The following is a 26,942-nucleotide window of genomic DNA, read 5'->3' on the forward strand; positions in this document are numbered from 1 at the left end:
CTACCTCCCAGGTCACCAGACCAATGACACATGTAGAAGCGATGATATTCTCAGTATGAGATGGAAAGCTCTCTGGCTGGAACTGGCGAGACAGGGCGTCAGGTTTGATGTTCTTAGAACCAGGTCTGTGTGAAAGAGAAAAATCAAAGCGTTTGAAAAACAGAGCCCACCTGGCTTGACGAGAGTTCAGCCGCTTAGCTGAACGGATGTACTCCAAATTTTAAAAGGCTGCTCTGCTCCCTCCAACCAGTGTCTCCATTCTTCCAGGGCAAGTTTCACTGCCAACAGTTCTCGATTTCCAATGTCATAATTCCTTTCCGCTGGGGACAGCTTTCGAGAGAAGAAGGCACACGGGTGCATCTTCTGATCCTCGGCCGACCGTTGAGAAAGAACTGCCCCAACTCCAGTGTCCGACGCATCTACCTCTACAGTAAACTGCCGAGTAGAATCTGGAAAAATCAAAATAGGAGCAGAGGTGAAGCGTGACTTTAACTCACCAAAAGCCCCTTCGGCCACCGAGGACCACCGGAAGGGAATGTTCTGAGAGGTGAGAGCTGTGAGAGGAGCGGCCACCAAACTGTAGTTTCGAATAAACCTCCGGTAGAAGTTGGCAAAACCCAGAAAGCGTTGGAGCTCCTTGCGTGTTGAAGGGCGTGGCCAGTCAGTCACCGCCTTGGTCTTTTCAGGATCCATCTTGATGTTTCCGGTGGAGACCACAAATCCCAGGAACGGGACTTCTGTGGTGTGGAACACACACTTCTCGGCCTTGACAAAGAGGTGGTTCGCCAAGAGCCTCTGGAGGACTAGGCGAACATGGACCACATGCTCCTGTTTTGACTTGGAAAAAATCAAAATGTCATCCAGGTATACAAAAACACAGATATTGAGAAGATCCCGCAGAACATCATTCACCAACCCCTGGAAGACTGCAGGTGCATTGGTGAGTCCAAAAGGCATGACTAAATACTCATAATGTCCACTAGGAGTGTTAAATCCCGTCTTCCACTCGTCCCCCTCCCTGATTCTCACCAAATGGTACGCGTTACGTAGGTCCAGCTTGGTAAAAATAGTAGCGCCTTGTAACAGTTCAAATGCAGAGGAAACAAGTGGAAGGGATACCTGTTCTTGACAGTGATGTTATTGAGTCCTCTGTAGTCAATGCATAGGCGCAGAGTCTTATCCTTCTTACCCACGAAGAAAAAACCTGCACCAGCAGGAGATGATGAAGGCCGGATAAGCCCTGCATACAAAGAGTCATTGATATACTTCTCCATTGACTTAGTTTCAGGAGCCGATAAAGAAAAAAGTCGACCTCTAGGAGGAGAAGTACCAGGTAACAGGTCAATAGGACAGTCATTAGCACGATGAGGCGGGAGTGAGGTGGCCCGAACCTTGTTAAAGGCCTCTTTAAGGTCCCAGTAATCCTTGGGAACACCGGAAAGGTCTTGACACTCAGAGATAATCGGCTGACTGGAATCAATTGAGGAACTAGATCTTAAGCAGACAGCATGACAATGAGCACTCCACTCTCTAATAGTCCCTGAAGCCCAATCTATATGAGGATTATGCCTCCTTAACCAAGGAAACCCCAAAATGACAGGCTGATGTGGTGCATGGATAAGGTGAAAAGAGAGTGTTTCGCTGTGATTACCTGACATGCTCATTTGAACTGGAGTTGAACGGTGTGTCACTCTGCAGAGAAGACGACCATCTAGAGCTGTAGCATTGATGGGCTTCTCCAAAACCTCCCGACCAAGTCCCATCTGAAAGGCCAGGGTTATATCCAAAAGACTGGCATCAGCACCAGAGTCAATAAGAACAGCCACAGTGTGCATTTTCCCCAAGCAGCTCAGCTGAGCATGGGTTAGTGGTCTAGAGGGCATTTCTAAATTCATAATTCGGCTCACCAGCGCCCTCTGGATGACTGGTGAGCCCTGCCTTTTACAGGACAAGAGAAGGCAAGATGACCCTCCTGGCCGCAGTAAAGACAGCAGTTGTCCCGCAGGCGGCGCTGTCGTTCTGCATCGGAGAGCCGGGTCCGCCCCAGCTGCATTGGTTCAGAAGAGTTAGAAAATCCTCCTCTCACCTGTTCAGTAGCATGCGCTGACGGGGGAGGCGGAGCCTGAGGGGCGACGGAGAAAACCCTCTCTTTCCTCCGCTCCCGCAGACGGCCGTCAATGCGGATGGAGAGAGCCACCAGCTCATCTAAATCAGCAGGAAGGTCCCGAGCTGTCAGTTCGTCTTTAAGGCGATCCGACAGACCGTTGTAGAAGGCATCGAGAAGTGAAGAAGCATTCCAGTTACTCTCGGCGGCTATGGTACGAAACTCGATGGAGTAATCGGACACAGATCTTCCTCCTTGCGCCAGGTTAAACAGTCCCCGAGCGACCTCTCTTCCGGGTGTAGCGTGATCAAAGACTTTACGCAGTTCATCGGAGAATAAGCTTACAGATGAGCAGGCAGAGGATTGTCTCTCCCATTCGGCGGTACCCCAGTCTTTAGCTTTGCCCGTGAGAAGAGAGACAATATACGCCACCCGGGATCTTTCTGTTGGGAAGGCGGAAGGCTGAAGCTCGAAGGCGAGGGAACATTGGACCAGGAATGGTCTGCACGAACCTGGGGCTCCAGAGTAGCGTTCCGGAGGAGACAGGCGTGCATCCGATGCCGGAGGACTCTGGATTCGAACAGCGGAAGCTGGAGTTAGTTCCGGACTTTGGACCGTAGCAGGAAGGTTCTGAAGATGATCACGGAGATTCACAAAGGTCCGTTCGTGACGAGCGGCCATCTCCTGCATTGCTTCCGCCATGAAGGTAAGCTGCTGCTCGTGGCGTTGTAACACGATATCGTGCGTAGGCGGTTCTGTCGCTGAGTCGGCTGGGTTCATGGGGGCCAGATTGTACTGTCACGATCACAGGTACAGATCAGAACCCAATAGCACGACTCAGATACAACCAGTGTATAGCAATGTTCAGTTTATTCAGGTCAGGGACAGGCAGGGTCAAAACCAGTAAATCCGTCAGACAGGCAACCAAAACCAGACAGGGAGCAGGCAGGAACTCGAGATCCGTAAACAGGCAGGCAGGGATCAAAACCCGGGCAGGACAAAAATCTAGGCTAGAATACAACACTCACTGGAGAGCTTGGCGGAAACGACAAGACAATCTGGCAAAGGACAAGTGATAGTGAGGTGGTATAAATACTGTGGAGTGATGAGGGAATGAGTAACAGGTGAGGGGAAGGGCTGGGGAGACCAGGTGAGGGAAGTGAGCTGATTACAAGGGCCTGGAGGAAGGCGGGATCTGAAATGACAGGAGAGTTTAGTTGAGCCACCAAACAAACAATAATAGAAGTGTCTAACTTGTGACACAGCAGGGGACTTTGACAGAGTATTTCTCAAAAATATACACAGTAAAAGTACTTCAATGTATTGTTAGTAGTAGGCTAACTAATACAAAGTCAAACAGTATCAATTTCATTAAGAACTAATGGTAACATATTATGTTTATCATTCATCAAAGATAGCAGAAAACTTGCATTATGTACTATGGAGGGGACTCTGACAGAGGATTACTCACAAAGTACACAGTAAAAGTACTTCCTTTTATTTCTGGTAGCAGTCAACTAGTACCGAGTCCAACAGTATCAGTTGTATTCAGAAGTTGTGGTAACAAATATTTGTATCACTCATTGAATATAGCAGGAAAGAAAATGAAGAGCAGCTGATTTGAAAAGACAAACTCGAGAGATGGCTGAGTGCAGAATCGCTGTATAGTTTAAATCTCCTTAGTTACAATGTTGTCCATTTTACCCATAGGCTTATTATATTTACAGCCCTAATAACATTACTTTTCTGGGCTCAATATGTGTCTTGGCTGTTTTCGTTGTGATCGCTAAATTCACCTTATAATATTATCTAACACTGACCCAGATCGCTGGATCGAAACACCGCTGTCATCAGAATGGCAAGGGCTGTTCCATGCTCTGCTCAACCTCCCGCCTTCCCAATGGACTCAGTAGCGCTCCCTGCTGCCGTGGAGCATGTGTGAGTGAGCATGTGTGAGTGTGTTAGAGCCATAGGCCCTTTCTCATTTAATCAAATCCCCCTCCTCGACTCCTCGACTCCTCGGTCCTCCGGTAGTGACCCGGAAATTAATTTCAGCGCGCCATGTTGAAGGACATCTCATTTCTCTAAATGCACTTTGAGGACTGAGGATCGAGCGTCGAGGAGGCTCTCTGGAGGAGCTCTAACCGAGGATACACTGATGGGTCCTGCACGGCTCCTCCGCGGATGCATTTCCGGGAACAGAGATGTTTCAAAGAGACGTGACGCACGGCTGGACTTATCTCAGCCAATGACAGCTCTGCATGCATCCCCTGGATATTATTTTATTAACTGCTCTCATCGCGATGCGATGTTTACAGAGAGAACAGCTGTGAGGAGAACACTATCAGAGACTGGATATATCCAGTCTCTGATAGTGTTACGTTATTATGAGAGTGCTCTGTTTGATTCTGAAATTGTATATATTTATATAAATATATACATATACGTATGTGTGTGTGTGTGTCCGCATCTGTAGCCTGTTATTGTCTCATTATACCGCATTGTGAATGAATCAAAGTAAATATATAAGTGGTCATGAACACATCTGTCCATCAGACAGAGTGCTGCTGTGCCTCCTGTCATCATTAATGGACGTCTCTTTAAAATGACCACTCAGAGGAGAGGAGTTCTCATTTCTCTAACCGCCTACTTCCTCCCCTTCCTCTCTCCTCGGTTCCCCTCCTCGGCTCCTCCGCTCGCATCTCCTGTGGGCGGGACTAAGTCTCGAGGATAGGAGTCGAGGAGGGGAGTCGAGGAGGGGAGTTAGAGAAATGAGAAAGGGCCATAGGCTGAAGTCGAATAGTCCATTTAGCTTAGGAACCTTCCTAACAGAGTGAAATTACCCGGAAGTCCCTCTGTGGCAGCCATGATAAGTGCCGTTAGAATTCTCTAGATGAAAGGAAAGTAGGTTTCAAACTTCCTTTATAACCTCCTTTAGCTTAAGAACCACTGGACCTCCCTCACCGAAAGGAGAGGAGAAAATGCTGCCCCACAATGCCTTGCGGCCGCAGCATTTGCCGTCACACAACAGTCGGCCGTTCACGGAAACAACCGATTATGACCGATAAATGATATCATGAACGTTACGGTGCTTATTAAGCATTTTAAAACGTATGTGGTAAGTTGCCAAAGTGCTTTGTTTTGAACGATCATCGGTATTATAATCAAAAAGAGAAATATGAACGTTAGTTTTTACTGAAATGATCAAATAAAGTCACAGTCTTTACTGAGCTGTGTGGAGTTTGTTCAACTTTTAAAAGATGTTTGAATGGTGATGTACACAGTGATAGATGTTAAGGACTAACGTTTATAATAAATACATTTGTATTGATTTTAAGATATTTTCATAGTTCATACAATCATACGTATTGGGATCATTTGTATTAATGTGGACCGGAGGGAGAGGGTGACGAGCATAAGTTTCACTTTCCTTTTTTATTTCAATTCCAACTTTGGTCATGAAGAATATGTTTCTCTGTTGTCCACGTTCATAAAGCATAAAACAACAGCATCAGAACACGGTGCAGAGTCTCTAGATGAGTTTACAGTAGTCCCTCGTTCTTATTAAACATCCATGTTGTAGTCCGCTGTATAGAAAACTGCAGCTGTGCCTGCAGTCCCTCCCCTCTCAAGCATGCACTAAGTGCCTCCCCTCTCTCGTGCACGTGCTAGCTGCCAGAGCATGTGAGAAAACAGGCTTGTTTATGGCAAGCCATTTGAGTATTTATTCAATTTCCTTGATATCAGACGTCAGCGGCCTACACTAGTTGGCTCTTTGATTTCACTTGTTAGATATATGGTCAAACTAGTTAGGCACTCTGCTTTACTAGTTAAATAAAACATTTCACTAGTCGCTCTTTTTCAGCAACTAGTGGCACTTTTGTCCGACTAGTTAACACGTATGCCTTACTAGTGACGCCAGGAGCAGCACTAGTAACGCCAAAGTCCCAACGTGTAAGCTTTTTGATGAACTAGTGGCCCTCTGACCGTACTAGTGACCCTAAAAGTCTTACAAGTTAACTAGTGCGCTGCAAAAGCTCTGACATGTTAACTAGTCACACAAAAGAAGCACAACTAGTTAACATGTCAGAGATTTTGCAGCGCACTAGTTAACTAGTCGCACCCAGAATCACTCACTAGTTAACTAGTAAAGGCAAAATGTTCACTAGTTAACTAGTTGATGCCTCTTTTGACCTTACTAGTTAACTAGTGGGGCTCAAAATGTCTACACGTTAACTAGTGAACCCTTTGCCTTTTACTAGTTAACTAGTGAGTGACGTTTAAATTCCACTAGTGAACTAGTGAGGCTTAAAATGTTCACTAGTAGCACTAGTGGATCCCAAATGTGCACTAGTCACACTAGTTGCACAGAATGCTAATGAGGAGGAGGGGAAAGAACGCATCGAGGTCTCCTATTGGCCCTAAGATATAGAGCGCCACCCAGCCAAAATAGTTTATTTAAGAGCTTAAATACACTGTGTTTTAAAATATGACCATATTTACAAAAATATAAAACAAAAGTATTTTGTTATTATGATCATATGACTCTTTATCAAATTCGGTAAGAACATTGAAGACTTTGTTAAAATTAGAAACGTGCCTTAGGACTGCAGACAGGAATATAGATCCTCTTTAACACATTTTATTAAGCTGCAATTTCAAAGGTGCTTGGATTAGAATAGCATTGTGATAACAGAGGGACATTATTGATGGATAGAAAGAGGGAGTAACCCTCTTCGGATCACAGCTTTGAGAGATCGCCGTGACTTCCGTAAATATTAGTCTTGGCAAATATGGAGAGGTTGTTTATCTTCATACGGATCTATCGTTACCCTGATTTTAAGATCTGTCCAGTGTTTCAGCTTTATTCATTTCTTGAGCACCGCTGATAACATGTCCCACGATCACTCCCTCTACTTTTGTGTCTCGAGTGCCGGTGTTCTCACACACAAGCGTGCGCACATTCGCACCAACAAAAACACACACACAAAGCGGAATATAGCAGAAGCAGAAACATGTATATTTCTAGGCAAAACACACACTGACTGACTTCCCACGGACAATATGTTAACAGTAGGCACTAAATACCCGACTGATGCACCTCACGTCTTCAAGACCTTGCTAAAAACATCGCAGAAGAACGCCCCCTCAGGCTCTCCCTCACAGAGCTGAACTGACCAATCAGAATCTGGGTCCCGCCTGCTTCATTTGCCTATGGCTGACTAGTTAACGTGTTGGCCATATGAACGGCAACTAGTTAACTAGTGGATACATATTGCAGCTTACACGTTAACTAGTGAAGGCATAATGTTCACTAGTTAACTAGTTGAAGCCTGTTTTGGTCTTCTAAGCTGACTAGTGAGGCTCAAAATGTGCACTAGTTAACTAGTGAGGTCCAAATTGTCCACTAGATGCACTAGTACAATTGTTTTTACCTTACTAGTTAACTAGTTACACACACTTTATCTCACTAGTTAACTAGTGAAGCCTTAGAGGAGTCACTAGTGAACTAGTGACACAGATGTTTTTCTTACTAGTTAACTAGTGGAGGGCATTTATTCTCACTAGTGAGGTTATATTATAAACATGTTAGTCTTTGACCTGACATGTTGCACATTTGTCTTACATGTAAGGCCTTTCCTTCGACTAGTTTGGCTTTTTTTGCACTAGTGAGCAACTGCATGCAACTAGTTAGCTATTGATTTAACATGTATGGCTTTTTCCAGAACTAGTGGATATTTTCAGCCCACTAGTTGTGCTTTTGTTCTCTCTAGTTCAACACAATGACTTACTAGTTGACGTGTACGTGCAACTAGTGTAGAGTTATATTTGTATTTATTCATGTTAGCAAACTATGGATAAGCTTAAAATGGGAATAATTTGGGTAAAACTGTGAGCTGGATTTGGGGCCTGTTGACATGTGTTTTTGAGGACAAAGGAAGATGGGGGAAGGGGAGAGCATGTCCTGATTTGCATTCAACTTAGATCTAGCTGCAGTGTTTGTGAGGTTAAGAGAGGTCTCTTGGGTTTCTCTGGTGCTTATCAATAGTAGCAGTTAAGTGAATACTGTTCAAACAATACCTGTGTTTGTGTTTTATATTGATTTCTCTGTTTTATCCTTTCATAAATGTAAGGACTACAAATGGCTATAAACATTCTGGGCTGGTTGGAGTAAACAGGGTTTTATAGCTCTGTGGGGGAGGTGTAGGTATGCAGGCCTTGAGACCTTTTGTTGTAAAGTGAGCCTGTTTGGTTTCCTGCTGCGTTTCCTGCTGCGTTGCGTCTCCCAATGAGATGACCTGAAAAGATGACCAGCTGACCTAACACCAAACCCCTCCTTCTTACTCTGGTATATATCCGGAGGATCCCTGGCGTTCGGCCTCTTCTTCACATGCTGCCCTCGGGTGAAAGTAGCTCTGTAGTATGCGGACTAGAGCAGGAGTAAGCCGGCATTACTCCTTAAGCATTGCAATATAACTGTAATATATCATGTTGTATTGTAATGATTGTATTGCATTGTCATATTGCCATTAAAGTAGATTATTGTTAACGGTTACTTTGTAGATATGGATTCCTTCCTGTATTATAACCAGCTTCATAGGAACGCGCGAAGATTTGAAAAGCGGATCAGATATCCCTTCAAATCTCCAACAAAATGGTGACCCGACGTCTAGAGATAACGAAGCGGAGGAAGAATTCAGACGCTTTCAAACATCTCAGACAATCAGCAGGACTCTGCAACTTTGCAAATAAGGTAAGCAGACGATGAAAGTCGCCTGTCTGTAATTGGATACGCTAAAACTTTAGGATTGTCTGTAGGCGTTTCACAGTGTTTTTATAGTTTAAATGGAATATACAATGCATATTTTACTATGTTAGGAAAGTTATATACAAAACGTAAACGTGGATCGACAGGTAGACGAAAGTCCTGCGTGACGTGAAATAGAGCAGTTTGGCGCGGATCTGCAGGTGTTTATTCCTGAGTGGCGTAGAAATGGTGCAGTTTGTGTGAATGCGAGGTTTGAATCCTGCACGGCAAAACCTGAAAACTCGATATATCAGATCGAGTCGCCGTTTAAAACTGGGGTTTAAATAACAGACCAATGCTAAAAGCTTAAAGCCAGAGGTCTGTTATATATTAAACCAAGGTAGAGCGTTTCCCTTTGTCTGGAAACTTCTGCTGCTGCCATCTAGTGGCTGAAAGGGGGTATCACACCCTTGAAACTTCTGCTGCTGCCATCTAGTGGATGAAAGGGGGTATCACACCCTTGAAACTTCTGCTGCTGCCATCTAGTGGATGAAAGGGGGTATCACACCCTTGAAACTTCTGCTGCTGCCATCTAGTGGCTGAAAGGGGGTATCACACCCTTGAAACTTATGCGAGCTTAGAGTTTAATCATTACATTGCTGGCCGGTATTGTTTGGTAAACTGGTACAAAACAATAAGGGATTGAACATTTTTTACAACGACAGCACCAGGAGATGAGTAAACTCAAGAATCTGTAGAGTGTAAATACATTGTGCAAAACACATTTTACACTCGAACTGTTTGCAAATGTAGACAATATAAATAAATGTTCAGAAAGAAGACATAGGCCTACACTTGATTCAAATTTCATTACTGTGATCCGATTGGTGTGCTCTGCAGGTTTACTATTGTTCGAAGTAACAGTGGGATTTAAAATGAGAGAAGATATGGAGATGTTCTTTCATAGTGTGTGGAATATGTGATGCTGGAAACATGTAAGTATTTCAGAGTTGTGTTGGGTAAATATGTAACAATGGATGAAACAATTTTTGGAGTGAGTTTTTGTAATATCATAAGTAGACATTAATTATGTTGTTTAGATGGCATTTAACAACTAAGACAGATAGTATGATTAGAAAGAGACAGAGTGGAAAGGGTTGGATTTATTTAACATCAGTGGGCTAGACTTCTTATAGGTAATGTGTACCGGGACCTGGACTCCCCCTCTGAGTTAGAAAGGCTTTGATCCCGACCCTCCAAGCAGACAACGAGACCTAACCCAACAGGAGACTCCTCCTTCTCCATCGTACAGACAGAGAACCAGAGCTGAACCAACAACAACAACAAGACTACATCAAGACTGCAGCCAGAACTATCTCCACCTGTGGCATCCAGAACCAAACCAGCATGCTGACATACAGAGAGAAACTCTCATCGGTCCCTCAAACAGGACATGAAGTTCCAAACTGCGCCGCGAGATTTGGCACAATAGACATGAGAGCAGAATCCGCCCTCCATAAAAACAGCAGAGAGACTGTAAAGGAGGAGTGCAACAACAGTGGCATGATGGGGCTGCAGATGTGACTGGGCCAATGGCTGCCTACAAAAGTTACAGCGGATGGATTCAACAGCTGATGGACTGAAGAGAAGACAGAATCAGAGGAGTTGGCATGGTCGATTAGAAGTGAGGAGGCCGGGGTCACGGCTTGAGAAAACCAGGGGAGGAGGAAAGGAGAACGGGAATGAGTGAGTTACACATAAACACACTTATTCACAAAACGCACATTTAAATAACTTGAATTAACTTCATAAAGACAGAAAGATTTATTAATCATTTGGTAAATTAAAAATAGCAGTAAAGAGGAAACTATTAAAGTAAAATGATAATCATCCTAAAACACACTGACAGAGTAGAACCATATTCTTCAATATTTTCATCATGTTAACAAATCATTCTTTAAGACATTTTTATTCACGTGTGAATAAAGTAGTGATCTCATTGGTTACAATATTGATCACCATTAAAAGGATAGTTTTAGGAACCACTCTATAGGACAAATCTTTGTTTGTATTAATGGCTAGTGCCAAGCCACATATTAAATTCCAATCTAAAGTGTTGATTTCACCATTGTGGCATAGTTATTACCAGACTTCGGTTTTAAATCCTTGATAAAGGAGGGAGTAATTGTTGCATGTTCGGACACCCAAGGTTCCACACACTGCTAAAGAGTTTAACATCGTTTTTTAAGTAGACCAGAATTATAATGAGCTATGAAATGCAGAGCGACACAGATCCTAGTAATGTTTTGACTCAAGATAATAGTTATTGTACACAAGTTTCTGAAATAGATCATTAGACATTTTAATTAGTAGTGGTACTCGAAGGAAGTGAGTTTTGTACCAAGTTTCAGGAAAAGTGGGAGGCGGAAGTCCCAATGACAAGTGAGAATCATCTTGAAAATTATAGTTGAAATCGTGACATATTTTTGTAGACAAAGGATACTGGCCTATGCTGAAATGTCAAAGTCTCTGCAGAGCACGACACATGGCCAAAAAAGACGGAGACCAACTGACCTTTGACCCTGACCGACAGTGTAACTTGACAAGGCACTGTGGATGACTGACTCTGGGGTGAACCTGACCAAACTTGACATGACAACCAGACAGTGTGAGTGTGAATGTATGCCGGCATGTGATCAGTGTAACTGCATGATTCTAAAACAATAACTAACCAAGCATGTTTTTGGACTAACATATTATTTTGGAGCTCCAAGGGAAACGAGAGGTTTCCTAAAAATTCCACAAAAAGGGGAAACCGCACATGTGATATTTTCCTCTCACATGAGTTGGCGGTTTGCAAATGTAAAAGCTGAAGATTCTGTTTCTTTTAGGCCTGAAGGACGGAGAGGAACACTTCTTTTCACTGAAGTGTTCACTGTGGAAATAATGATAATAATGTTCGTTATGTCGCTAACCGATTACCTGACAGTTTTTGTTCCCCTCCCATTACAGGCTTTTGTTACACATTATTTCATGTGTAAAAGGGGGGAGTGAGTATAATGTATAAATGTCAACATGGCTGTAAAATTCACAATTTAAATTTTTCTTTTAAGGATTGACAGAAACCTTCCGCCCCAACCCAGATGTTCAAACTGAGCATTGAATGTAATTAACCTGCTCCATATCTGGGGATAAGATACTGTTTGATGAATGTTGAGATGTTTCTAAATATTGATTGAATTATAACAGGTAACAAAGAAGCAGTGGCCAAGGGGCTACTGTGAAACCGAAGAAGTTGACCTGTGATAGTTAAACAATTTTGTAATATTTTAACAGACATTAGAGTAACTGAGGTTTGAAATGTAGAAAGAACATATTACAGTTAAGTTAAGCTAAAACATAGTAGTGTATTGAGACAGAATTTAATTTAGACAACATCATGTAACTAGCCTGGTAAAGAAGTAAAAGCCATATACTTTATTATTTAGGTCATTATGGGGATATACATTTCATCTAAATTTATAATAGAAAGACATTTGATGACAGTTTGTTGGAATTCTGTATTCATTTTTTCAGCGTGATAATATCTAAGCACTGACAGGTAGAAGCAGTATCACCAGGAAATCATTCACTTTGTTAGCATCGTGATTTTGGTTGTTTTTGAATCCATAACATTAGTGTGTTTCTTTACCAGAAACATTAGCAGTTCATATTATATTTAGATTTTAAATAGGATTTCATTTAAAAATAAACACAGATGCTTGTCAGAAATTCAGAGCTATTGAAATATGTTATTTAGTTTACCTAAAGATGTTGAGGTTCTTATTTAGTTGGCACAATCCAAGTATTAAGATTCTGAAGCTGCACTGGCAGATAGGAGGTCTACAATTAATTTGGAAAACCTGTTCACAGACGGCTGTTGTTTCAAGACACCCCACCAAGAGGCTCCAAGTGGGGCAAAACAGCTGAGCGTAGGCTTGAGGGAGTTGTATCAGATTTCTCCACACAGGTCACTGGCGCCAAAAGGGGGACCCGAGAAGCACGAGGCCGACAGCAGAGTTCGTCTGGCTGAAAGTCATCAGGACAAAGTGGCTCAACCCCAGGCTCTCCGACCCCGACCGAGTGATCCAGCGGACCTCTTATGCCGTCTGCCTGGGAGAAAAGGGGGACAGCTCGTACCACGGGAGCCAGTGTGCGGCGGGGAAACCACCTACTAGGACCAGGGGACGACATCAGGACGGACGTGGTCCTGGCAGACGTGGACTACTCGGAAGCAGCGGACTGGAGGACCAGGACCCTGGAGACTTCCTTACAGCAGACGACCCGGGAGGCATCATCAGCGGGCCGGAGAAGGAGGACCCTGGAGACATCTCTACAGCACCGACCCGGAAGCCGCCATCAGCGGGCCGGAGGACGAGGAGGAGGAAGACATCTCTCTAGCAGGCAGCCCAGAAGCTGCCGTCAGCGGATTGGGGGACGGCGCAGCAGAGGAGTCTACTTTGCTCTGATCAGTTCTACCCGTGAAGGGAAAGCTGCATCTCCCCCTCCCTATTAGCTGTCCTTGTGGGCTATTCCTCGGGGGGGGGGGGGCTGATGATTCTAGCACTCAGCTACCCCCTCATGGTTCCTTCACTGCCATGGAAAGTGGTGTTCTGTCTCCATGAAGGTTTCAAGTACTCTGAATACCAGCTTCGGATGGATTTACGGACACAGTAGAAAAGAATGACCGTGGGTATATTTCAAAATGCCTTGTCTAAGTTTATCTCTGGAGAAGGAGATAAAAAGGGGGATTTGTAGAGTTATATTTGTATTTATTCATGTTAGCAAACTATGGATAAGCTTAAAATGGGAATAATTTGGGTAAAACTGTGAGCTGGATTTGGGGCCTGTTGACATGTGTTTTTGAGGACAAAGGAAGATGGGGGAAGGGGAGAGCATGTCCTGATTTGCATTCAACTTAGATCTAGCTGCAGTGTTTGTGAGGTTAAGAGAGGTCTCTTGGGTTTCTCTGGTGCTTATCAATAGTAGCAGTTAAGTGAATACTGTTCAAACAATACCTGTGTTTGTGTTTTATATTGATTTCTCTGTTTTATCCTTTCATAAATGTAAGGACTACAAATGGCTATAAACATTCTGGGCTGGTTGGAGTAAACAGGGTTTTATAGCTCTGTGGGGGAGGTGTAGGTATGCAGGCCTTGAGACCTTTTGTTGTAAAGTGAGCCTGTTTGGTTTCCTGCTGCGTTTCCTGCTGCGTTGCGTCTCCCAATGAGATGACCTGAAAAGATGACCAGCTGACCTAACACCAAACCCCTCCTTCTTACTCTGGTATATATCCGGAGGATCCCTGGCGTTCGGCCTCTTCTTCACATGCTGCCCTCGGGTGAAAGTAGCTCTGTAGTATGCGGACTAGAGCAGGAGTAAGCCGGCATTACTCCTTAAGCATTGCAATATAACTGTAATATATCATGTTGTATTGTAATGATTGTATTGCATTGTCATATTGCCATTAAAGTAGATTATTGTTAACGGTTACTTTGTAGATATGGATTCCTTCCTGTATTATAACCAGCTTCATAGGAACGCGCGGAGATTTGAAAAGCGGATCAGATATCCCTTTAAATCTCCAACACTAGTTAACTAGTGAATTGTTTCAAAGCCATACATGTTGACTAGTGCATTTTTTGACACATCACTAGTAAACTAGTTGTACGTACACGTCAACTAGTAAGTCATTGTGTTGAACTAGAGAGAACAAAACCACAACTAGTGGGTTCTAAATATCCACTAGTTCCGGAAAAAGCCATACATGTTGAATCAATAGCTAACTAGTTGCATGCAGTTGCTCACTAGTGCAAAAAAAGCCAAACTAGTTGAAGGAAAGGCCTTACATGTTAGAAAAATGTGTAACATGTAAGGTCAAAGACTAACATGTTTATAATATAACCTCACTAGTGAGAATAAATGCCCTCCACTAGTTAACTAGTAAGAAAAACATCTGTGTCACTAGTTCACTAGTGACTCCTCTAAGGCTTCACTAGTTAACTAGTGAGATAAAGTGTGTGTAACTAGTTAACTAGTAAGGTAAAAACAATTGTACTAGTGCATCTAGTGGACAATTTGGACCTCACTAGTTAACTAGTGCACATTTTGAGCCTCACTAGTCAGCTTAGAAGACCAAAACAGGCTTCAACTAGTTAACTAGTGAACATTTTGCCTTCACTAGTTAACGTGTAAGCTGCAATATGTATCCACTAGTTAACTAGTTGCCGTTCATATGGCCAACACGTTAACTAGTCAGCCATAGGCAAATGAAGCAGGCGGGACCCAGATTCTGATTGGTCAGTTCAGCTCTGTGAGGGAGAGCCTGAGGGGGCGTTCTTCTGCGATGTTTTTAGCAAGGTCTTGAAGACGTGAGGTGCATCAGTCGGGTATTTATGCCTACTGTTAACATATTGTCCGTGGGAAGTCAGTCAGTGTGTGTTTTGCCTAGAAATATACATGTTTCTGCTTCTGCTATATTCCGCTTTGTGTGTGTGTTTTTGTTGGTGCGAATGTGCGCACGCTTGTGTGTGAGAACACCGGCACTCGAGACACAAAAGTAGAGGGAGTGATCGTGGAACATTTTATCAGCGGTGCTCAAGAAATGAATAAAGCTGAAACACTGGGCAGATCTTAAAATCAGGGTAACGATAGATCCGTATGAAGATAAACAACCTCTCCATATTTGCCAAGACTAATATTTACGGAAGTCACGGCGATCTCTCAAAGCTGTGATCCGAAGAGGGTTACTTCCTCTTTCTATCCATCAATAATGTCCCTCTGTTATCACAATGCTAATCTAATCCAAGCACCTTTCAAATTGCAGTTTAATAAAATGTGTTAAAGAGGATCTATATTCCTGTCTGCAGTCCTAAGGCAACTTTCTAATTTTAAGAAAGTCTTCAATGTTCTTACCTAATTTGATATACAATGATCATAATTACACAAATACTTTTGTTTTATATTTTTGTAAATATGGTCATATTTTAAAACACAGTGTATTTAAGCTCTTAAATAAACTATTTGGGCTGGGTGGCGCTCTATAGCTTAGGGCCAATAGGAAACCTCTATGCGTTCTTTCCCCTCCTCCTCATTAGCATTCTGTGCAACTAGTGCGACTAGTGCGCATTTGGGATCCACTAGTTAACTAGTGAACATTTTAAGCCTCACTAGTTCACTAGTGAAATTTAAACGCATCTCACTAGTTAACTAGTAAAGGGCAAAGGGTTCACTAGTTAACGTGTAGACATTTTGAGCCCCACTAGTTAACTAGTAAGATCAAAAGAGGCGTCAACTAGTTAACTAGTGAACATTTTGCCTTTACTAGTTAACTAGTGAGTTATTCTGGGTGCGACTAGTTAACTTGTGCGCTGCAAAATCTCTGACATGTTAACTAGTTGTGCTTCTTTTGTGTGACTAGTTAACATGTCAGAGCTTTTGCAGCGCACTAGTTAACTTGTAAGACTTTTAGGGTCACTAGTACGGTCAGAGGGCCACTAGTTCATCAAAAAGCTTACACGTTGGGACTTTGGCGCTACTAGTGCTGCTCCTGGCGTCACTAGTAAGGCATACGTGTTAACTAGTCGGACAAAAGTGCCACTAGTTGCTGAAAAAGAGCGACTAGTGAAATGTTTTATTCAACTAGTAAAGCAGAGTGCCTGACTAGTTTGACCATATATCTAACAAGTGAAATCAAAGAGCCAACTAGTGTAGTCCGCTGTCGTCTGATATCAAGGAAATTGAATAAATACTCAAATGGCTTGCCATACTTGTTTGAGACAAGCGAGACCTGCGCAGACCTGCGCAATTGTGATCAACGTCTTGCCAGCGTTGTGCGTTGCATGATGGTTAGTCATTTTGTCCGACTTGCTCTGGAGGCTCGCCTACATGAGATGTTGAAATCTCGCGGGACAAAGACGCCCGCAGACTTGAGAGCGAGGCGCGGCGGCGCAGTTCCTCTCCACGGGCTGCGGAAGCGAAATGCTTGATGAGAAACGACTCGCTGGTATCTCGAGCTGAGCGCTCATTGGTGGTTTTTACCACGTGCTGGTGATGAAACTCTCCAATTGGCTAGGCAAAAGTTTGTTGTTGTTTTGTGTCAGTTTTACGTCGCCACATCCATTCCCATTTTTCATCATTGTTCCACAATGTTTATCATCATGAAATGAATATCTATATATTTTATACTATACTTGCACTGCTTACCGTTTTCATTCTTTATATATCTTAGCATATTCATACACACTGTTCATACTGCTCACAGGCTGCTGTGTATATATAGTATTCATACCCCTCACTGTTTGTTCATCATTCAATTCATTCTATATGTTATTCTGTAGATTGTGTACATTACTTTTCACTTTACTGCTTGTTGCACCTGGTTAGAAGCTACACTGCATTTCGTTGTCTCAGTACCTGTAATATGTGCAATAACAATAAAGTTGAATCTAATCTTGAGCAGGAACAAATGTATTTACTTTGTACATATCTGACATTAACGATTAAACTAGGGCTGTCAAACGATTACAATTTTTAATCAGATTAATCACAGCTTAAAAATTAATTAATCATGATTAATCACCATTCGAACTATGTCCAAAATATGCCATTTCTTTATGTATATTGTTGTGGGAATGGAAAGATAAATGAAAGAAGGCGGATATATCCATTTAACACAGTATGTGTGTTTATTATAAAAAAATTCTGTGTGTCAAAATGAAAACCAGCCCACACACCTATCAATCATCAAACCGTGGGGTCTTATTTCATTACGTGTTGATTTCTATCAACACGGGGGGGGGGCTAGTGGAGTACTTCGTGACCACAGAGTGTGAACGTTGTGATCAGCTGTTTTAGCGCAGTTCTCCAGTGAAGGGGGGGAGTCTCCCTCCGCAGCCGGTTGGCGTAGTTTTTGCACAATTCCGTTGTACAGACCGACGTTAACAGCAGCCTGTCTGTGCACACGGAGACCGACTCTCTCGTCCGGTGATCTAACCGCCTTCTGGAAAAGCTTCACAAGTACGTCGGTACGCAAATGCGCTTTGTGACACAAGTGACGGTACGCATTTCAGATTGTTGCCGCGCATGCGTAGCTGCGTACCAGTTATGTGCACCCCTGTACTACCATGGATGTATAATACTACAGCAAAAGTATTCTCCGTCGGGACTTCCTGCAACAACACCACACCGTTATCTTGATTGGCCAGAAGACATTATCAAAGCAACCTGATCTCATCAGAATGCGTGACTCCACCACGCAACCTTAACACCACATTGCGTGGTGGAGTCACGCATTCTGCTACATTTGCGTGTCGGCACCACGCAAAAAACCCCAATGTAAAGTGAATGAGGCTCTTTTGTCGTGGTGCACACACGCATTTCTACAACGTCCTGCAGTGAGCTTTTATTCTATAAAACGTTTTTAAAATCTACTTTATAGCTTGTAGTAACTCACGGGAGGCTTATTTTATTTTATTTGTATTCATAATAATTTGTATTTGTCGTCAGAATGTATTATGGTGCATTAGTTACGAATTTTTGTTCTCAAAAAACAGTGCATTGTGTGTAATACAACTGTGATTTTTATTAAATTAGTTAGTTTTTAAGGAAGGCCAGAGCTTCAGCTGTGTCAATAGATTGTTCCCTTTAGTTAACGTTATTTAAAAGATAATGATCATGTCCCCTTTATTGTATTACGAGCGTCCATTCCCATTGGATAACGGAGAATTTTACACCCGGAAGTGAGTATTCTCTTTACTGTCGATTGATTTTACAGTGATATCTGAACTACTCATCAACTCAAAAACACCAGATTATCCTTGTTAATTACACAACATTGATTGGTTTAAATTGTGTACAATGCTTTTGTATTTTTCCCCTTCGATTCGGAGAAACGAATATTTGTTCGGAGTTTTTGGATGGCAGAAGACACTACACTACCCAGAATCCTCAGCTATCGTTTGGGACTACACCATGTGCTTAGCTTGACAAACCCCGTGATCAGTCCCAAGCTCTGTGATTGGATGTTGGAGTGGCAGTGCGCGAAGTTTACACGGAGCGTCAAAAAGCACCTTGAAATGGAATGAAACCCATCGACGGCACACTATTCAAAACAGGAATCGAACGTGTCCTATCCCCCCACCCCCCCTTAGGTTGCAGGCTCCTCCAACAGTGCAACACAATACAACAGATACACAGAAAAAATAGTGAAATAGTGCAATAAGAGTCTATATACAAGATTGATTGGAATCTTTTTTAATTTTTATTTAACCTTTATTTAACCAGATAAAAGCATTGAGATACAATCTCATTTTCAATGCTGACCTGGCCAAGAAGTTAGCAACGTTACACATAACACATAACACACACATATAAAAGAGAACATAACTAAGAAAACAAAAGACAAAAAAGCAGTCACTACATTGTGAATATGATATATTAGATACATCATTTCTAAGTAGCAGCCAGATGAATGTTATGGATGTTGTTTCTAAGTTCAGGTGTTTCATAGTCTTATGGCCTGTGGGATGAAGCTGTCCCTGAGTCTGATGGTTTTAGTCCGGATGCTGCGGTACCGCCTGCCAGACGGCAGCAGACAGAACAGTTTGTGGCTGGGGTGATGGAGGTCTTTTATAATCCTGAGGGCTTTCTTTAAGGTTAACGTGGTGTTTTTACTCCACTACATTTATTTTAGTTACTTTACAGATTTGGATTAATGATGTGAAATATAAACAACCCTTAAATCAGACTTTAGTTACACCTGAGTAAAATTCAGTGAAGGTGATTGTCAAGTGCCAACAATCAGGAGAGATATTTGATAGTTGGTGCTCGAGAAGACTAAACATTTATCTGCAGATCCGTATAAAGCATATTCATTACTCGTTATTCTCTAATCGTTCATTAAAGACTGCATATAATTGATATTTTGCACATCCCTTTCAAGATTTCAAGATTTTCAAAGGTTTATTGACATATCATATACACAACTACGGTGTAGTTATGCAATGAATGAAAAACTTGGGTCGCAGGTTCCTCAACAGTGCATTACAAGACATCTATCAATATGTGTGTACCTCCACCATTAAACTGTCATATTCTGCACATTTCTTATACTATCTACATAAGAGTATAATTAATGTGTATAATATCAGTTAAAATAAATGCTTCAACATAGTTAACATTGCAGGAAAGTTGATTGTCAAGTTCTAAAACAAACCATGCAATATATTAGACGTTAAGCACTTTGTCAGGCTTAATATGTATCTGTAGATAGATACCCCCAAAGCTTTTTTCTTATTTAAAAGAAGACCTTAGCCTAAAGTATTCTTTAATGTTTAAATAAAGCCTTATTAGTTTGTCTGTTTTGCACATCCTCCTATCAGGCACTAAACTGTTTTATTGTAGATATTATTTACAGTATCTTCTTGATATTTTCTATTCTATATTTATATCATTGACCTTCTACTTTCCCACTATTTTGTATGTACTCTTAATATTTAAATGTTTTCATCAAATATAACACATTCAAAAGTGCTTTACAAAAATGAAAGACATTAAGAAAAATGCATTTTAAACAGTCATTAAAAAGCAACATAATCTTCCTGCATTGCAATTACTCCAAACGTGTAATAACGTGCTTTAACCAGTAGGAGGTGCGGGTTAAAAAACTGTCAAGTTTAAAGTGTTAACAAAATAAAATATATTGCTGTTTCTGGTTTAGTTTACGACGGATATATGTTGTTATTGTTTTGATATTTGTAACAAAAGCGATGGAAAAAACCCACAGTAACACAGAAAAGATGGTCTTAACATGACCCAGCGGTCTAGTAGTTAATAAAAAACAATAATATCAAAACAGATTATTACTACTAACTTTATTGTGAAATTAAAACAGAACGGTAAAAGAATAGTTTCCGGTCTATTCTGATGCCCGATCTCTGTAGATAAATAAAGAACTACGATAGATGTGTAATATTTAATGCAGCCAAACCATTTATTACAATGCATTAATGTGATGACTTTCAAAGAGTAAAGCAAGCACTGCTGAATAAAGTATGATTTATCTTTTACGAAACGTTTTTTTTCATATGGAATGCAGTTGGAGGTCAACCAATCACAGAGCTTGAGGACTGATCACGGGGTTTGTCAAACAGAGCACATGGTGTAGTCCCAAACGATAGCTGAGGATTCTGGGTAGTGTAGTGTCTTCTGCCATCCAAAAACTCCGAACAAATATTCGTTTCTCCGAATCGAAGGGGAAAATACAAAAGCATTGTACACAATTTAAACCAATCAATGTTGTGTAATTAACAAGGATAATCTGGTGTTTTTGAGTTGATGAGTAGTTCAGATATCACTGTAAAATCAATCGACAGTAAGGAGAATACTTACTTCCGGGTGTAAAATTATCCGTTATCCAATGGGAATGGATGCTCGTAATACAATAAAGGGGACATGATCATTATCTTTTAAATAACGTTAACTAAAGGGAACAATCTATTGACACAGCTGAAGCTCTGGCCTTCCTTAAAAACTAACTAATTTAATAAAAATCACAGTTGTATTACACACAATGCACTGTTTTTTGAGAACAAAAATGTGTGACTAATGCACCATAATACATTCTGACGACAAATAAAAATTATTATGAATACAAATAAAATAAAAGAAGCCTCCTGTGAGTTACTACAAGCTATAAAGTAGATTTACATTTTTATAGAATAAAAGCTCACTGCGGGACGTTGTAGAAATGCGTGTGTGCACCACGACAAAAGAGCCTTATTCACTTTACATTGGGGTTTTTTGCGTGGTGCCGACACGTAAATGTAGCAGAATGCGTGACTCCACCACGCAATGCGGTGTTAAGGTTGCGTGGTGGAGTCACGCATTCTGGTGAGATCAGGTTGTATCAAAGATGTTCTATTGAGAAGACGATCACTACATGATACAAGTTTTCAAATCCGTTTCTGGTCTTCGGTATTTCCAGACAAGTGGCTACTGAAATCAATCTTACTAACTGCTGTCTGTGCAATTCTCGGCGCGAGTTGGCGGACTTTATTTTGCTTACTTTAACATAATGTTTCATGGTGGGGCTAAGCCATTTCTTGGTATGGGTGTAGCCTACCCCAGCCATACCCTGGCGCTGCCACTCGTGGGATGTATGGGGCGGGCCATTCTGCACATCCGACTCCGGAGGTGGCGGTATGCACCTTAAAGTCGTTTGCAATCCGCCCAAAAACCGAGAGAAGAAGAAGATGCCGACTCCGAGCTGTCCGACTTCAGGCGAGCTTTTTGAGACCTCCCCCGGGTTAGGGGATTTTACAGCATTTTACACCGGGCGATCGGCTATTCTCGTCTACTTTCGAGGTGAGCCGCAGCTCGTCTCAAACAAGCCTAACGAGAAGCATGGCTGCAAGTGGGAGTGCAACTGCCGCTGCGCCTCGGCTTGTTGACAAAAAAGACGCCAGAAGCGAAATTTGGAAGTATTTGAGCTATATCTCTGACAGTGAGGGCAAGCCTACGGACACCACGAGGCCTGTCTGTAAGAAATGTATTAATTTTATTTAATACGAATTCTTGTCATTTATTTAATTTATTGTTCTCATTGTTTAAAAGTTTGTGTTATGGTTATGGTGTGAAATAAAGCACAATAATTACATTTAAGACTTTTTCCCTTTTTTTAAGTAAAGTATCGAAAAAGAATCGGAATCGCAATTCTTGATTTGGTATCGGTATCGAAACCAAAATGTTGGTATCGTGACAACACTAATTCGGATTATCTAAAGTACTGCAGTCTCTTCTAAATCCTTTTGAATTCTCCTATCGTCTATCCCTTAACCCCGTGACGTTTCATCAGAGGTCAAGGAATAGACGATAGGGATAGACATTAGGAGCTGATTTTTTGATTATCCGACCGCAACCTATGGTTAGAGCACAACCAGGGCCGTATCCAGGATTTCCTAAATACCGAGGTCCAAACATGCTAGGGGGGTTTGGGGGATACCCCCCGAGATTTTTGGGATTTTCATGATCTAGTTATGGTGCTTTTTAAGTCCTATGGGGGGTCACAAATTGGATAATATATCGATTTCAAACCATGTCAGTGGGCTGACAATGTCAGCATCAATTATTTTGAAAGTGTAATACATAATAAGAATCAGTTGATTGTTACTATTAATGATCTGGACATGCAGAAGAGGCTAAAATGATCACAAAACATTGTCAACATCAGTGGCGAGCCGTGACTTTTATACCTAGGCCCTCTGACCCCCACCCCTTCCCTCGAGTTATTACGTCACAGCGTATACTTCAGCGGAATATCAAAACAACGGCCCGGGGTGCAAAACGCATCAATGAAAGCGACCCTCTACCACACAAAACAACACCTGTAAATAACCCTATTTGTGTTCTTTGAAATTGAAAAGGATATTGCATTGTGTTTGTTACTTTCGTTGCAGTTGTATGTCTTAAGTGTAATTTGGCATGCTTTTATTTTGAAGGCGAGTTAACGCTGTTGACAGGAAGTTGTTGTTGCTATGGAAACAAGAAACGTTTCACAGCGGGCGGAACTTGTCATAAAGTCCGTGATAATAACACCCACCCATTTAGCGGGAAGATATGATTGGTCAATTGTACTGTCATTTGACATTACTCTCTCGTTCAGTTACTATAGCGGGGCCTTCTGTGAATTCATAGCTGGACCGCCTGGACGTCCAACAGCTCCTCTCTTCACAGTAACTTGCAGAGACGAGCTTCTTTCATTTAACTCTTCACATTCCAACATAAACTGAATAGGCAGATTCGAAGGATTTATTTCTTTGGAAATGTTATTTTAATTACAATGAAATCAAGTTATTTTGGTAAAACTAATGAAAAATATAACTATAAAAATATATATAATTTGTTTTAATGTTTTTAAATATTATTTTGTAGAATATCTTAGGCCCTCACAGAGGGCCCTGACGGCTCGCCACTGGTCAACATTCATTTTCCATGTCTCTCTCCTTTCCATAACCTACAGCCTCTCTTCCATCTTCTTGAGTCTCTCTGTCTTCTTCCTGTTCATTACTCTCTCTGTCCTCTACGCTTTCTCTTTGTTCAATCTCTCCCTCGTTGTTCACTTTTTGCTCCTCTTCACTTGTCGCTCCTGCCAGTGAATCAAAAGCAATTCAGCAATTTAGTTCATTTCACTTGTTTGTTTGCATTCTTTTTTTATTTAAATCTGTTTTGTTTGATTCTCAAAAGAGAACAAAGATGTAAGCAAATTGTGTTTTATACAATTGTATGTTATTATGACATCATAACTGCAATAGATGTATGTTTTAAAATTATGCCTATTGTAAATGAAGACTATTGTTATAGATAAATAGATAGATATGGGGTTGTTAAGCCTACATTATTTTTGTGTGACTATACCTGCAGTTCCTCCCTGACTTCCATCCCTTTCACTCTCTCTATTTCTCTCTGCCTGTCCTGTCTCTTCCTTACCAAAGCTGAGCTTTGACTGACGTAGTCTTTTCATTATATCTGAGTCAGTGTAAAAAGAAAACAATACAATGTTATATCTTCAATGTTTTACTCAAATTGAAATAAAAGAAAAGCATTACAACGTTTGTTAAAAGGTAATCCTTCTGACATTGGATGAATGTAATTAACTTTAGCTCTCTAGCTAGTTTATTCACGCAATTTAAACCAAAGTATAGCCTATATCTGCAATATAAGTTAGTGTGCATGTTGTCGGACGTCCACTGACTAACGTAGAGCGTTCACACAGGATCTGCTGCTCATATGATGTCCTGATGAACAGAAACACAAGTAGCCCGCTGGACTCAGATTTCTAGATACCTCATCACTCCTCCGCTGCTCCGGTACAAGTCCGGGCTGCGGTGATTTGTTGATACATGTCGTCTTCGTCTGTTTGCTTTAATCGAGGCTACGTAGTTATGCAGCGCCCCCATGGTCAGTAAATGGAAGTACTACAAAGAACCCCGTTTAGTGTAATTATTTCACAAGTTTTGTTATACACAGCTCGGAAAATATTACCGAGGTCCGGACCTCGGTGACCTCAATGGTAGATACGGCCATGAGCACAACCACGGCGGAATATTACTGCCAAAAGTCACGTGAGTGAGTCACGTGACTTTTGGCAGTAATATTCCGCCGTGAGAAGAAAATGTTTTGTACTTGTAAAAAAAAGTTGTGTACTTGTAAAACCTATGCTGAATTGGTCTCTGAAACATGATTTATTAGAAAAATGTTTTGTGTTTGTTTGATAGATACGTTTTTTCTTTGCAAAACTAAATGCATTAGTTTGTAGATGGTGTTTTGTATTTGCAAACCACATTGTGTTTGTTAGTGAATCATGAGGCATTTGTAAAACCTGTTTAGTTTGTTTGTGGAGTTATGGCAGGAAATTAGCTCCATATAAACGGCAATTTATCGGCGTCAGAAAAGTTATCGAGTTCATTTTTATTTATTGTACTATAAGTCAATTAATTGCTTATCGCGACAGGCCTACCTACAATACACCTAGAATATTGATTGGAGAAAATGTTGAGTCATAAAATAAAAAGATCTACATTTTAAAATGTTTGTTCAGCATAAGCAACATATGTGGGAAAATGCAAATTCTAATGATATCTGCTATTGGAGTGAATTATCCAGTGTAAGTTTAAAATTAGGTTTTAAATCTGGTGCACTCAATATACTCAAACACAGAGGTACAACATAAATGTAAGCATTTTAAGCATGAACAGATGTGAAACTCTATAATATCAGGTTTCACCACAACTCGTAAAAATCACAGCGCAGAAGTAAAAAAGAAAAGTTGTCTGACCTCAGAGTCTCCAGTTTACAGTGTGGATTCTGTAGAAAATCACAGAGCAGCTTTACTGCCGTGTCCTGCAGCTTGTTTCCTCTCAGGTCCAGCTCTCTGAGATTAGAGGGGTTGGACTTCAGAGCTGAGGCCAGAGAAGTACAGCTGCCCCCTGACAAACTGCAAGAACTCAACCTGGAAAACGAATAAAAGAAGAAGAAAGAAAATCCATTTATAATCCAATATATCCAGAGCTGATCAGGTTTAAATTGTGTTGTTCAAGGGTTTCCTGCAGCATGGTATATAGTACTGCAGACAGCTGTAACAATCTTTCACAAGTGAACACAAGAACCAAAATGTCCATGTCCATCCCTTTGGAGTCATTTATTTACAAAAGCACGTTAGCCACTTTAATTTCCAAAATTACGACCATCTTCCAAGATGGCTGCATCTAAATAACAATACATTGGTTAAAAGCCAAATTCAGAGCACCATCCGAGCGATATTTGATCTAATATGTCCTGGCATCAGTAGATACATCATGCCCTCTTTATATATACACTTACTCCTGGCACTGAAACTAAAATACTACCTCTACTACTACACACCCCAAAATACCTCTTCCACCTCGATTACCGTGCCTTTTAAGCTACCCAGTTATCCATTGGATATTTGAGTGGCTAATTTAAAAAGTGGAATATGCCCCCATATCAGGTAACGGGGTTAACAGCTTAGTTAAAAAGCTTGGTATTTTGTGTTTTTCACATTTAGTTTCATTAACCCAAAAATGGATTGCCTGCGGGCCCACCACCTACGGGAAACAGTGATGGGGTCGGGTGCGCTGCCAGAAGAGTGGCATTGAAAGCAGAGGGTCTCAACAGATCAGACCCAGGCGGCAGAAGCTGGCTTTGGGGACGTGGAACCTCACCTCTCTGGGGTATCACAATCCTGATGTCATGTCACGTTTTTAGTTTAGTCTGTCTTGTTTTGGGTGTTATTTTGCTGTTCTGTTCCCACCTGTGTCTGTGTCCAGTTTCCCTGGTGTGTCTAGTTGTCTGATTGTGTTCACCTGTTGCCCTTGTGTTTCTCCTCCCCTGCCCGACTGTTTCTCGTCTCGTGATTACCCCTCCCTGTATTTAGTGTTGTCTCTTCCTGTGTTCCCCTATCGGTTCATTGTTTGTTTGTCCTCCCTTCACGTCACACTTCTTGGTTGTCTCTCCGGTCTTCCTCCATGTTTC

General features: G+C 41.6%; 1 protein-coding gene across 1 annotated transcript in view; it reads right to left on the reverse strand.

The window, feature by feature from the left end:
• Positions 1 to 26,942, reverse strand: part of LOC117541230 (NACHT, LRR and PYD domains-containing protein 12-like) — a 44,695-nt gene that overhangs the window by 6,762 nt on the left and 10,991 nt on the right. The window contains exon 11 of the mRNA XM_034208407.1: positions 25,726 to 25,899. Within this exon, the coding sequence (XP_034064298.1) occupies positions 25,726 to 25,899 (174 nt within the window). The remainder of the gene's footprint in view (positions 1 to 25,725; positions 25,900 to 26,942) is intronic.

This window comes from Gymnodraco acuticeps, unplaced genomic scaffold (genome assembly GCF_902827175.1).
Source record: "Gymnodraco acuticeps unplaced genomic scaffold, fGymAcu1.1, whole genome shotgun sequence".
In the NCBI taxonomy this organism is placed as follows: domain Eukaryota; kingdom Metazoa; phylum Chordata; class Actinopteri; order Perciformes; family Bathydraconidae; genus Gymnodraco; species Gymnodraco acuticeps.